This window comes from Grampus griseus, assembly GCF_964374135.1.
Source record: "Grampus griseus genome assembly, chromosome: 20".
In the NCBI taxonomy this organism is placed as follows: Eukaryota; Metazoa; Chordata; class Mammalia; order Artiodactyla; family Delphinidae; genus Grampus; species Grampus griseus.
In genome coordinates, this window is record NC_139014.1 from 22,455,219 (window position 1) to 22,468,533 (window position 13,315).

Sequence of the window (13,315 nt, forward strand, 5' to 3'; positions counted from 1 at the left end):
CTGCTAATGCAAGGGGCACGGGTTCGAGCCCTGGTCCGGGAAGATCCCATATGCCGCGGAGCAACTAAGCCCGTGCACCACAACTACTGAGCCTGCGCGTCTGGAGCCTGTGCTCCGCAACAAGAGAGGCCACGATAGTGAGAGGCCCGCGCACCGTGATGAAGAGTGGCCCCCGCTCGCCGCAACTGGAGAGAGCCCTCGCACAGAAACGAAGACCCAACACAGCAAAAATAAATATAAAATAAATAAATTAATTTAAAAAAATAATAAAATAAAATAAAATACTGAATAGGGACTTCCCTGGTGGTCCAGTGGCTAAGACTCCATGCTCTCAATGCAGGGGGCCCGGGCTCGATCCCTGGTCAGGAAAATAGATCCCGCATGCTGCAACTAAAGATCCTCCACGCGGCAACGGAAGATCCCCCATGCCGCAACTAAGACCCGACGCAGCCAAATAAATAAATATTTTTTTTAAAAAAGAATCTACCATTTCTTGAGTTTTGCTAGTATCGAATAAGAGTATCCAGAGGCCCTGCTTGGTCTGGGCTGCTTTAAAGCGGCTCAAGCAGCTCTCGCAGCTCTGGCCATCAAAACGCACTTTTGCCCGGCCATAGCATCTTGCTCTGTCTCCGCCGATGGTCAAGAATTCAGCGATCCCCCGTGTCACGATGGAAGAAGTGAGGGAGACCGCTGTCCAGATGCAAAGCCCTATCAAGACAGAGTGGAATTCCTGCTGTGTCCTTTTCACCTATTTCCAAGGGGATATTAGCAGCTAGCAGCGTAGTGGATGAACACGTCTCCAGAGCTCTGGGCAATGTCAAGAGCCCACAGGGACTGAGCCCTTCCAGCCAGAGTGGAGATGCGATCCTGAGGAATGTTAAGGAAATCTATTTCCCCCTTGATGGTGGACCTGCCAGTACCAGCCTTGCAGTTGAAAAAAGCCAGCCCCAGAGAGAAGAAAAGATCTGTTTGTTCTTTTACTGAAAACTTCGGTGTGAGGAAGGGAATTCTTTTTTCCAAACCTGCTTATGTTTTTTTTGCGGTACACGGGCCTCTCACTGTTGTGGCCTCTCCCGCTGCGGAGCACAGGCTCCGGACGCGCAGGCTCAGCGGCCATGGCTCACGGCCCCAGCCGCTCCGCAGCATGTGGGATCTTCCCGGACCGGGGCACGAACCCGTGTCCCCTGCATCGGCAGGCGGACTCTCAACCACTGTGCCACCAGGGAAGCCCCGGGGGCTACTCTTCGTTGCGGTGCGCGGGTTTCTCATTGTGGTGGCTTCTCTTGTTGCGGAGCATGGACTCTAGGCGTGCGGGCTTCAGTAGTTGTGGCACTTGGGCTCTGTAGTTGTGGCTTGCAGGCTCTAGAGAGCAGGCTCAGTAGTTGTGGCGCATGGGCTTAATTGCTCCATGGCATGTGGGATCCTCCCAGGCCAGGGCTCAGACCCATGTCCCCTGCACTGGCAGGCGGATTCTTAACCACTGCGCCACCAGGGAAGTCCCTGTTTTTTCTGTAAACTTGTTAAGTGAATCCTGAGCATATAAGATGGTTAAAAGAGCTGCTCAGGGGTGGGGAGCATAGAGGCTCACACCCCTTGCACCGACTGCCCTCCTACTTAGAAATCAGCCACCATCAACGGGGTCTTCCACATCAAGACTGACCTTGTGGTACCCCATGGGGTTGTCCCACTCTTCCAACTGAAGAGAGATTCCAGGAACAGCCTGATGCTTTCTAGCCCTAAGCAGACTATGGCCAACTTCCCTCTTGCCTCTAACAAAAGCAAAATGGAAATGGGGTGGGCAAGACCCACTGAGAGTGGCTGGACGCTAGACACTCCCTGCATTCTCCAAGTTTGGAAGAATGCTGAAAAGGTCTCTGGCTGGCCCTAATGAATGAGATACTTTCACTCAGAAAATTTGATGCCTCAATTCCAAAAAAGTGATCCAAATGAAATGGCTGAGCAATCTGAGAAGTAACTTCTTGCAAGTTAGTAAACAAACTGCCCCATCCCAAGCGGGGCCTAGAGTAAGTTCTGTATCCAGAACACTTCTTAGATGAGTTCCATGACTTCCTGGCTGCCCTCCCTCTGAGGAGGAGGACGCTGGCACCCCACACCTCACAGGTGCTCATGCTCACCTGATAGCCTTCTGCAGCGGCCCACCTGACTGCCATCACCACGGAACCTTTCCTGTAGTTCTTCCACTGTTAGTAGCATCTGGGAAATAGTAACTTTCTTTTCAGCACAGAACCGTTGGGGCCACCTGTGCGGATACCCACGGCATCTCACACGAATTGGAGGTGAAAGGCATGGCTGGCTCCAAGACTTGGCAGCAGGACACTCCCTCAGATCGTTCCAGATAAAAGGACAAATTTCTCCAAACTCCTTCATCTCTCCAATCTGGTAGACAGCCTGGTGTCCAGTGTGAGCTTGGTATACTTACCCCTGGCAACCCAGAGGCCCCTGCCGTCAATGGCCCCCACACAAACCCCACTTGCTCCCATGTAAGAGCTCAGAGGGTGACTAATAATATGACATTTTTGGATTAAAAAAGAAAAGTATCCACAATTATCAGAGAAGGCTAAAGATACCTCTCCCTTTTCCGGCTATGTATCTGTGTGAGACCAGATTTTCTGCATTTCCTAGTCCAAAACAACAGGATAACAGAGCGAACGGGGAAGCAAATATGAGAATCCAGCTGTCTTCTATTAAGCCAAACATGAGAGATTTGAAAAATTGTAATATAATGCCCCTCTACTCAATTTTTTTGGAAAGTGTAGTTATATTTCATAAAACATATTATGTTCACATGTAATGGTTAATTATTAGTTTTAGGAGAATTAGTAAATGTTTTTTAATTTCTCAATTTAAATTTCTAATCTGGTGAACATCCCACATAAACAAAAGCTCTTTGGGGTCCTTAATCATTTGTAAGAATGTAAAAGGATCCTGAGGTCAACACGTTTGAGAAGAGCTGCTTTGTGGTACGTGCACCTTACCTTATGAGCTAGCTCCACCTTACAGAAGAGGAAACTAAGACATAAAGATTTAAGACCAGTTTAAGGCCACATGGTCAGTGTAGTGCCGGGTATTGTACCCCGGTCTTCTAACTCCAGAGCTTGTATTTGTGACTATAACTTTTTCCTTGAAATTACCTCTGCTAAAATTATCTTTAAGCAGATAGTTAAAAGACATTTCAACAACATTAAAAAAAAGTCTTCATCATAGTCAACGGATATTTCTTTCTTATTAAGTAGCTACACGATCCTTCCTTAGGCTTGTATTGCAAGTGAAACTGGTGATTGCTGGACCGTCCTCAGTTCGGTTTTTGTTCGGACAATCTGGTTTTCGAATCTGAGTTGGCGTCCCCTTGATAACTCCGCGGGGGAACTGGAAGCTACGGGTTCCAGTTCCCCGGGGACTCTCTACAGATTTCGCGTGGCTTCCACGCTCAGAACCCTCCCACTCTCAGCACCATCTCTGCCCTCAGACCCACTTTAGGACCTCTAGGGACGCTTCCTGGCCGCTGATTGGCTGGGCCTGACAACAATGGGAGGGACGCGGCTCCGGATTGGACGTCAGAGCCCCTTCTCCTCCTTCGCCCGCGTCCACCGAGCAGCGTCCCAAGTGAGAGCGGGATCCCGACTCCAACCAGGGCCTGGGCGGGGTCGAGCGCTCCGCCCCGGGAGCGGGGCTGCCACTAAGAGCCCTGGCCTGCGGGGGCCGGGCGTCCTGGGCACCCGGGATTGGCGTGCCGGCAACCTTCTCCCGTCGTGCACCGGGGCGCCGGCCGCTCACCCGGAAGAAGAAGCCTAGAGTCTTACTGTATAGTGGGGCACTGGCGGTGTTGCTGTGGGGAGTGGGTTCTGCTCTCAGGTGAGGGGGCGTGGGCGGGGCCGCGGGGAGTGGGTGCTGCTCTCAGGTGAGGGGACGTGGGCGCTACGCTCAGGCTGCGGGCTTGAGCGTCAGCAGTGGCGCTTAGGGTGGCGACCTCGCTGGCCATCCTAGGGAACGAGCGGTTTCACCTACCGGGATGAAGGCGGGTGCTTACTTGGGATCCAAGGAAGGAAACCCGGCTTTTCCATTTATTTTTAAAGTATAAAGCATCTTTCCTTCCCACTCCCCAAGTTTAGTAGGCAAAGGGGAATAAGAACCACATGGCCTTTTTGCTCCTAGTTCGTTAGGAGTACGGTGTGTGTGTGTGTGTGGCCGGAGTAAAAGAGTTTGGCTACATTTACCCAAACACTAGGACTAGGAGTAATGGCAGGTATTTTACGGGGACACAGAAGGCTCTTGTGCTAGATTGTGGTTGCCTTGTTACTTAACCTGCAAGTGGAAAGACTGGCAAGTTACACATGAACAAAAGAATGGAGCAAACAATAGCTGAGAATAGGCAGAGCTTGGTCAGACAGGGGAGCTGCTTCTACCACCTGTGGATGTTTCGGAAGGAGAGCTTTTTGAGTTGCCATCTGGCACCAAAGGGCTGAAGAATGAGTAAGAAAGGATGGGAGTCTCGGTGGCTCAATATAAAAGTTATCACCTGATTTTTTTTTTAACATGTCTCTTTAAGTAGTTTAAATGGGAGTGAAAATGGTGGAGCGAAAGCCTTGAACTGCTGCCTTGAATTGTTTAGACATAGGAAAGCTTTACAAGGAATCTACTTTGTAAACAGCAAACAGCTGGATTTTACCCGGAGATACTGGTGCTGGTACAGGTGGAGAAAGTAAAGGAAACTTCACATGTGATTGAAAGGGCCCAGGAAATGTAGCTAGCGCTGAGTGAGTTGCATTAAGTAGCTGAGAGGATCACTGACTCTATCCTTAGTTGGATGACACATGGATGCATCTCCCAGATCATACTGCTAAAATTAAGAACTTCCTCCTTCCCCTCCAAGGGTAGAAATGAGCTTCATTTCCTCCTGAGGAGTGGCACCTACAGGGAGGGAGCTGGGAGAATAGTAGTTGCTAGAAATTATTACTTGAAGTATAGGTTTTTGTGTTTGTTCCATTGTTTTTAAGGAAAGTTACAATTGAAACATTTTTAGTGCCCTTTAAACTTAGTTTTAAGTATATAGCGTCTTGGGGGGTCCTAGGCTTTTTTTTAAAGCCAGTTTATAGCTATTTGTTTCTAAGTGGTATAAGCCCCAAAGGAGAGGAGCTTGCTCTCGGAGCCTTAGGCAAACTCTTCTTGAGCCTGAGAATGATGACCATTTCGTTACTAAATTATGGTTCTGAATTTGGCAAACCTTTCAAGGCACTGGAGTTGTGTGAGCTGTACTGAGGTGTGGATTTCCTTGTCATCATGTCTCCTATGGTTACTTTTGTGGAAAGACACTTCAGTGTATTTAACTCTGCTCCTGTGCTGGCAAGTTACCGAATGCCTAAAAAGAGAAGAGAAAAACAATTTTTGTTTAAATCTTAGGAGGTTAATTGTTCACAGTGAGTTGGCCTGCTCTTTTTGATCACAGCCATTTGCTTACATCCAGGATGTTATACATCAGTTGTTACGGAATTGGGATTTCTCGCCTTTCAGTTCAGGACCCCTTTGCAGTGGTGACTGCATCAGCTGAAAAATCAGAATGTCAGCAAGAATACTGTTGAAGATGGCATTGCAACCACAGAATTTCCAGTTTACTCGACTGTGTAGCCCAGTTTTGTCATATATCATGCAGCTTCATCTCTGCGTGCAGTGTCTGTGTGTGAAGAGACCTTCTGGTATACTGAGAAAGATTGGAAAAGCTGTGTGCTCTGCTAATTTTATGGTGTAAATGAGTTCCCCTTCTCTTGAAATGTTAGCCGTGTGAGCACAACATAAGGAAATTCATTACACACTCTTCTAACGGTAAGGCAGAACTAATAAGAGAATGTGTTTAAAATTAATTGTGGGACTGTAAAAATGAGTGGGTGTGTAAATGGGCATGGGGAGAGGAGAGGGAGAGCTCAGAGATAGTCTTGTTTTCCCAGGAGCCAGCCTGGATCATTTGTTGGCAGTACATATTGGCTGAAGTCAGTTTTCATTTCAAGGTAAATTGGAAAGGGAAATTAAACCTTATTGTTCCACTCTTAAGAGAGGAGAATGGGATGGAGGCGGCAGCCAGAGTGGATGCTGTTGGAGTGGTTCTAGGAGTAAAAAGATCAGTGCTGTATTTTAACAGAAGGTGACATCATGGGCCCCTTTGGACTTGAGTAACCCTGTGCTGCAGCCTTCATGGTTCCCTTGCTGGAGTGGGCGATGTTGCTGCACATGTAAACTGCCACACTGGGGGAAATCAGTGGCTTAGGCTTTAATGAATCTTTGCAAAGGAGTGGAAAACATCCTGAGTCGACTTGTGCAGCTGTGGGGTGCTTGGGCAGTGGTATAAACCGCATGTCGAGAGAGGAAATGATCAGAACCATTGGCTTGGGTTCTGGAGATGGGATTAGATAAGGGAAGGTCACAACTGGGCAACCCACTCAGGTGCCCCCGGAACTCTCCAACTCTGAGATCTGTCTCTGGGGCGGTGACTGTGCTTAGCAAGACAAAGAGAGACTTAGGAGCAAAGGCGTTTGTGGGGTTTTGGTTGTCTCTAAACAGCTGGGAGGGGGCAATGTTAGGTTCACTTAGAGAGCTGTGCTGTGTGTGCCCACAGACACTGCTGTGCCTGCAGTTCTCAGGCAGAAAGGTTTTATGACTCAGCCTGCCTTTTCTGGCTGCCTGAGGCTACAGTGTGTAGACCTGAACATGTTTTGGCTAGAGATGGCCTGGTTCAGGGTCCCCGCCATGGTCTGAGAAGGGAGGCAAATCCTCCAGGGCTTTTAGCTTGGCACCTAGCTCACGTAGGGGACTTTTTTTCCTTCCTCTTAAGTTTTACACAAGAACAAAAAAGTTGCCTGGATTTCCCCAGGGGGGTGTCGATTAAAAATTTTCAGGGTCGGGCTTCCCTGGTGGCGCAGTGGTTGAGAGTCTGCCTGCTGATGCAGGGGACACGGGTTTGTGCCCCGGTCCAGGAAGATCCCACATGCCGCGGAGCGGCTGGGCCCGTGAGCCACGGCCGCTGAGCCTGCGCGTCCGGAGCCTGTTGCTCCACAACGGGAGAGGCCACAACAGTGAGAGGCCCACGTACCGCAAAAAAAAAAAAAAAAATTTTTCAGGGTTTTGCCCTGGCCAAGAGAGAGAAGAGTAGACGCATACTAACAGTGATTGATCCTGTGTCTTCTGTCCCTCATCAGATGTTTTCTTCCAATGGGCTTTTGGTGTAGAATGTTGGAGAACCAAGAGCAGGAGGTAAGCATGTGGTCTCTGGGCAACAGGTGGGTAAATGTTTGAGGGGATTTGGGAGATTCAGATATTGCTTGGTGGTGTCCTTCTGACACTAATACCTTGGTGGTTCTGATGAGCTCAGGGTCAAGCCAGAGGAGGGAAATCAGTAGTAAAGGCATTACTGGGAAATGAGGTTCCATTTTCACTAACTTTTCCATTCATTGGAATGTACTAGAATGTAAGCTTCATAAGGGCAAAGCTTTTTGTCTCTTGTTCTTGTTCTACCCTAGGGCCTTAGCACAGTGCCTGCCACATACAGGGTGGTCAATAAATATTTGCCGAATTGAATGAATAAATGAACAAATGAATGAAAGTTGGTGTTGAGTGGAAAAATCTGGCAGCCTTTGTGTCGAGGCCACCTTACTGTGTGGCTGTGCTGAAGCTGAAGGAGCATTTCTTCCCTCCAGGAGGTGATCACTGTGCGTGTTCAGGACCCCCGCGTGCAGAATGAGGGCTCCTGGAATTCTTACGTGGATTATAAGATATTCCTTCATGTAAGTGCATCCAATTTTGATATTGGGGTCAGCACCCTCCAGGGCTGAGGGCCAGTCTTGAGGCAGAATCTGTTTATGGATGTTTTGACAGAAGTAAAGGAGGGAGGAGAGGAAAGAGAGCCTGGGGTTTGCCTGAGAGTTGTTTTCAGGCTGCCTGGTGGCATCTTGCTCTGCTTGGAGCCCTTGATCAGGACTGTGGCCTGGTGGCTTGGGTCCTTAGTGAGAGGGACGATGGGGAGTTCACGTGAACTTGGGCTTTTTCCACTAAAGCCTTTTCATGTGCTGCTTCCTGTAGACCAACAGCAAGGCTTTTACTGCTAAGACATCCTGTGTGCGTCGCCGCTACCGAGAGTTTGTGTGGCTGAGAAAGCAGCTACAGAGAAACGCTGGTTTAGTGTGAGTTTGCTCTTGTTTTCTTCTTGGGTCTGAGACTGGCTTTTTAGGTGCTTACTTGGCAACTGGAATTTACAATGAAAAAAGCTTGGCAACTTGCCAGGTACTGAGGCCATTGAGAAATGTATTCTTAAATTATGTTTTCAAGTCAGTGAAAAAAGTAAGACAGCGTTCTTATTTCTAATATTTTGACCTAACAAAGCCAAATAAATCTAAAAAATATTTTTCTTTTTTAACATGCATAGGGCTAAATAGTTTAGGGCTAAAGAAAGGTACTGCTGGCTTTTTAAGTGTGCTTCACTGGTTATGAGAAGCTTTTTAGCATCTGGAATAAATTGACAGGTGGTGTTCCCGTCCATTCGATATATAAAAATAGTGATTATTTTTTTCTTTTTTGTGTAGAGACCTCTATCCAGAGTTATAACAGACTGAGAGCCTTAGGAAAAGCAGTAGTGTTCACTCCTCACCTGCATACTTCAAATAAGTCCTAGAACTTGAGACAGTTTAGGACAGCGATTCCACCACAGTGTGGCCACTGAATGCTCTGGTGACCCTGTTGATGACGTAGCCAGTTAGTTAACATGTGGGACTGACGAGGCCATTGTCATGGGTCAGGCCCTAATTAGCCAGTTGGAACTTCCCCTGAACAGACCCTGCATCCTCTAGTCTGGCCTGCCATTTTTTTTTTTTTTTTTTTTTTTTGCGGTACGCGGGCCTCTCACTGTTGTGGCCTCTCCCGTTGCGGAGCACAGGCTCCGGAAGTGCAGGCTCAGCGGCCACAGCTCACGGGCCCAGCCGCTCCACGGCATGTGGGATCTTCCCGGACCGGGGCACGAACCTGTGTCCCCTGCATCGGCAGGCGGACTCTCAACCACTGCGCCACCAGGGAAGCCCTGGCCTGCCATTTTTAAAGCATGTGCCATGCTTCACAGGAGAGGCTAGGGAGGCTTGAAGAGTTTGTGGATGATTTGCTGCAACTCGACTACTTTCAGAAAATTCCAAGCATGTGACCTTCCAGGGCTGGAGAAGGTAGTCTTAATTTACACAGAAGGACCCAGCATTCTCCGTGTCTCTGTGTCCAAGTTTCTTCCTTTTTCAGTAATAGTTGATGGTGGGAATGGGTTTTGTAAACAGTGTAATCTAGCAGCATGGAGTTTTTAAGTCATAGACTTGGTTCAAATACCAACTCTGCTGCTTACTTACTAGCTGTGTGACACTGGGAAATTTACTTAACTTCTCTGTTTCTATTTCCTTACCACTAAAATGGGGACACTAATATCTTTCTCATGGGGTTTTGGGGAGTATTAAACGAAGTAAGGTTAAATTAAAACATTTACAGTGCCTGACACACTCATGCAGTCAAGTCAGTGTTAGTCTCCTTCCCCTGCCACCTTATTAAATGCTGTTTGTATTGATTTGTGCCTCTTTTTAGGGGATTTCCTTGATCAGGGACTGGAATGACTGTCTTGGATGTTACTTATCTTGGGCGTGTTACATTATGTGATCCCACAGGCCTGTACCTGAACTTCCTGGGAAGTCAACCTTCTTTGGCAGCTCAGATGAATTCATTGAGAAGCGACGACAAGGTCTGCAGCACTTTCTCGAAAAGTGAGTGGACTTGGCGGGCTAGCACTTGCCTCCTGGGGAGGGGCCGGGGGTTGAGGTGTGTGTGCCGGGCAGAATGGCCCCTGTGAACATACAGGCACATTTGTGTCAGATGCCTTTCTTGCACCCTTGTGCCTTCAGTGCTCACTCAAGCCACAAGGCCTTCAGAGGATGGGGCTGGGGAGAGCCCCTGCTCGGGGTGATGCTCTGTGTTGCCCTACCTGTGTTTTCCCCAGGGTCCTGCAGAGTGTGGTCCTCCTGTCAGACAGCCAGTTACACCTCTTCCTGCAAAGCCAGCTCTCGGTGCCTGAGATAGAAGCCTGTGTCCAGGGCCGAAGCCCCATGTCCGTTTCCGATGCCATTCTTCGCTATGCTATGTCAAACTGTGGCTGGGCCCAGGAAGAGAGGCGGGGCTCCACTCACCTGGCTAAAGGAGACCAGCCTAAGAGGTAACTGAAGTGCTCTATTTTGAGACACCAGTGGCTAGGATTATTGTAACCTGGGCCAGTGAGGTGTCCATTGGTAGAGAAAGCAGTAAGATCACAGCGTCAGTGGCCTTTCAGAAGGGCCTTGGCCTCCTTGTGCATGGTTCTTTCATTCCATGCACAAAGGTCTTGTTTCTTTACTAACTCATCCCTGGGGAGCGTGCTCTCCTATTGGAACCTGAGGAGAAAGAAGAGAAGGCTTTCTTATTTGTTTTGTTCTTTATCCTCTCCCCCAACCCCCGTTTTCTTTTACTTTTTTTTTTAATAAAGTGCATTGTTATTTTTTTAATTAATTAATTTTTTAAATAGCATTAGAGCTCTCTCTTTTTTTAATTTATTAAATTTATTTATTTTTGGCTGCGTTGGGTCTTCATTGCTGTGCGTGGGCTTTCTCTAGTTGCAGCGAGCGGGGGGCTACTCTTTGTTGGGGTGTGCTGGCTTCTCATTGCGGTGGCTTCTCTTGTTGCAGAGCACGGGCTCTAGGTGCGTGGGCTTCAGTAGTTGTGGCACATGGGCTCAGTAGTTGTGGCTCGCGGGCTCTAGAGCGCAGGCTCAGTAGTTGTGGTGCACGGGCTTAGTTGCTCCATGGCATGTGGGATCTTCCCGGACCAGGGCTCGAACCCATGTCCCCTGCATTGGCAGGCGGATTCTTAACCACTGGACCGGCAGGGAAGTCCCCCCCATTTTCTTTAAATAACAACTTTATTGAGATATATTTACATACATAAAGTTCACCCTTTTAGTGTACAATTCAGTAGTTTTAGTTTATTCATGAAGTTGTTCAGCCGTCTATCACCACAGTCAATTCTAGAATGTTTTCATCACCCCCTTGTGCCCATTAGCTGTGACTCCCCATTTTCCCCAACCCCCAGCCCTTGGCAACCAGTGTCTACTTTACTTGTCTATGGATTTGCATATTCTGGACATTTCACAGAAACGGAGTCAGTCATACGGTACGTGGTCTTTTGTGACTGACGTCTTTCATTTAGTACATTTTCACGGTGTGTCTGTGTTGTAGTGTGTATCAGCACTTAATTCGTTTCTACGGCCGAATAATATTTATTTGTATGGAGAGACCTCCTGCTGTTGTCCATTCATTTTTGTTTACCTGTTCATGCCCTTCGTTTCCCTTTCCCTCTCTTTTCCAGTTGCTGCTTTCTCCCAAGATCGGGCAGGAGGAGCTCTCTCTCACCGCCTCCCGGGGAAGAAAAGGACAGTTTCGAGGTGTGGGCTCCTGCTGTTGACTCTGAGGCTCCTTCCTTGGAGAGCCCCCCTCTCCCACCTCCCTCCTTTCCGTCATGCTGTGGTTTTGTAAGACCTGATGAGGGAATCTCTGCTCCTCAGCCTGTGAGGAGGGCCATGGGAGGGGACCGTGCAGTGCGTTTGGATCCTGGTCAGTTGGAAACAACAGTTTTGGAAAAGTGAGCTCTGCTTGGAGCTCTGGGTTCTGCTCTGAGGCGGATGAAGGAGATGTGGGCCGGGAGACTTGCTCGGGTGGGGCTGGGCCCAGGCCAATGGTGGGGAGGCTGGGCTGCTTCGTGTCTTACCGTGGCCTCTGCTCGCGTTGGTTGCGTGGAGGTCGGTGACAACTCGTCAGGCTTCTTCCATAGAAATAGACACTGTGCGGATGTTTATAAGTTAAGCACAAGGCGCAGGGGTTGTTGGTTCTGAACCAAACCCCATATTTACTCTTCTGGGAGCTGAATTTCTTTAGATGTTTGTTAACAGGCCTAGGAGCACTGTCTCAGGTGACTGGTTTTGGGGACCTGTAGGTGGCAGATTTTCAGCTGCCATATTGAATATTGTTCAACAGAAATGCTTGTGTCATTGTATTCCCACGGGCTCTATTTTTGCTGCAGCCCCTGGAGCACTTAGTTTCTGGGAGGCTGGCCTCTTGCCTACCTCCTTGCATGGACAGGGAGGTAAATATTCTCCCACCTCCTTGCTTTTCCTCCACTAATACCACTGAATGGAACGGTGCTGTGACTCCTGTCACTGGGGTTTCCTGCACATCCCAGGACCTCGGCCTGGCTTTATGGGGCCAAGACCCATGAAATAGCTCATGGCCATCCACGAAAGAGAAGGGTTTGGTCACAGCCATAGGAAAGGGACCAGTTCAGGGGCTTTGTTTTGGAAAGGATGCCCTGGGCTGTCACCGTCTCTCTGGTTATAAAGCGGAGACGCGTCTGTGTTCTCTGCAGGGTAAGCATGGGCTCCTTTCTTTTTTGAATCCTTTTCTTCTCCCTTAGTAACAGCTCCCTGCCCCCAGGCTTCAGCCACCACGTGTCCCTCCGCTGTGTTGCTGTGTTGCCGTATGTTCAATCCAGTGGGGTGCAGGGGCTTTGTTTCTGCCTGGAGAGAGGGCTCTGGGGATGGAGATGAGGAACAACACGCCTTCCTTCAGACAATGAGGCATTCTGCCCTCCTGCTGCCGTAATTCTCTCCTCTGAGAGCCAGAGCTGGTAGGAGATGAGTGCCGCTGGCATTCTGCCCTGCCCTGCCCTTGGGTTTGTGTGTGTGGTTCTTCCCCTTCTTGCCCGCTTCTCCCTCCTCTGGCCATCGCACCCTGTCTCTGGGCTCTTTTACTACCAGCCTATGCTATGGGACTGTCATGGCATTTAGTTCAGAGTTGAGGGGTTTTGGCTTGAAATAAAATTCAAGTATTTAAGACTGTTGTTGCAGTTGGTGTCTAACAAGCTGTAGCAGTGGAGGAGGGAGTGAGGGCTGGCAGTAGTTACTTTCATAAATCATGAATTTATCAGCGTGGAAATAATGGTTCAGAACCGTGCACGGCAGCTCTCCTGTATTGTGTGTGCAGCTCAAGTTCACCACTGGAGGAAGAATTGCCTTCCAAAGAGTCAGGATCCAGCTCCTCTCACAGTTATGGGCACGAACCTTGTTAGGTATAATTTACCTGATGCTGCTTCCGTCCTCGCAGCCTGTCTGAGGTGCCAGGTGCTGAAAGAGAAATAAAGTTTGTCAACAGGCAGATGCGGAGCCCTCGCTGGGACTCATTTCTCTTTCCTGCCCGCCTCCCCTGGG

General features: G+C 48.8%; 1 protein-coding gene across 2 annotated transcripts; it reads left to right on the forward strand.

Moving 5' to 3' along the window:
• Positions 1-7,008: 7,008 nt before the first annotated feature.
• Positions 7,009-12,843, forward strand: SNX11 (sorting nexin 11). Of its 2 annotated transcripts, XM_082678297.1 has the most exons (7): positions 7,009-7,260; positions 7,704-7,790; positions 8,086-8,186; positions 9,696-9,791; positions 10,025-10,237; positions 11,422-11,497; positions 12,523-12,843. In XM_082678297.1, exons 1-7 carry the CDS (start codon positions 7,219-7,221, stop codon positions 12,523-12,525), a joined length of 618 nt encoding a protein of 205 aa, XP_082534423.1. In that variant the 5' UTR covers positions 7,009-7,218; the 3' UTR covers positions 12,526-12,843. The 2 variants fall into 2 exon arrangements, with proteins under 2 accessions (XP_082534423.1, XP_082534422.1); XM_082678296.1 differs by lacking the exon at positions 12,523-12,843 and having other exon boundaries at positions 11,422-11,768.
• The last annotated feature ends 472 nt before the right edge of the window (positions 12,844-13,315 follow it).

Bases quoted from the DNA above. Each gene is read 5' to 3' on its own strand.
- SNX11 (XM_082678296.1), top strand. From the start codon at position 7,219: ATGGGCTTTTGGTGTAGAATGTTGGAGAACCAAGAGCAGGAG. The intron at 7,791-8,085 runs GTAAGTGCATCC...TGCTTCCTGTAG, and splicing joins ATTATAAGATATTCCTTCAT to ACCAACAGCAAGGCTTTTAC. The intron at 8,187-9,695 runs GTGAGTTTGCTC...GTGATCCCACAG, and splicing joins CAGAGAAACGCTGGTTTAGT to GCCTGTACCTGAACTTCCTG.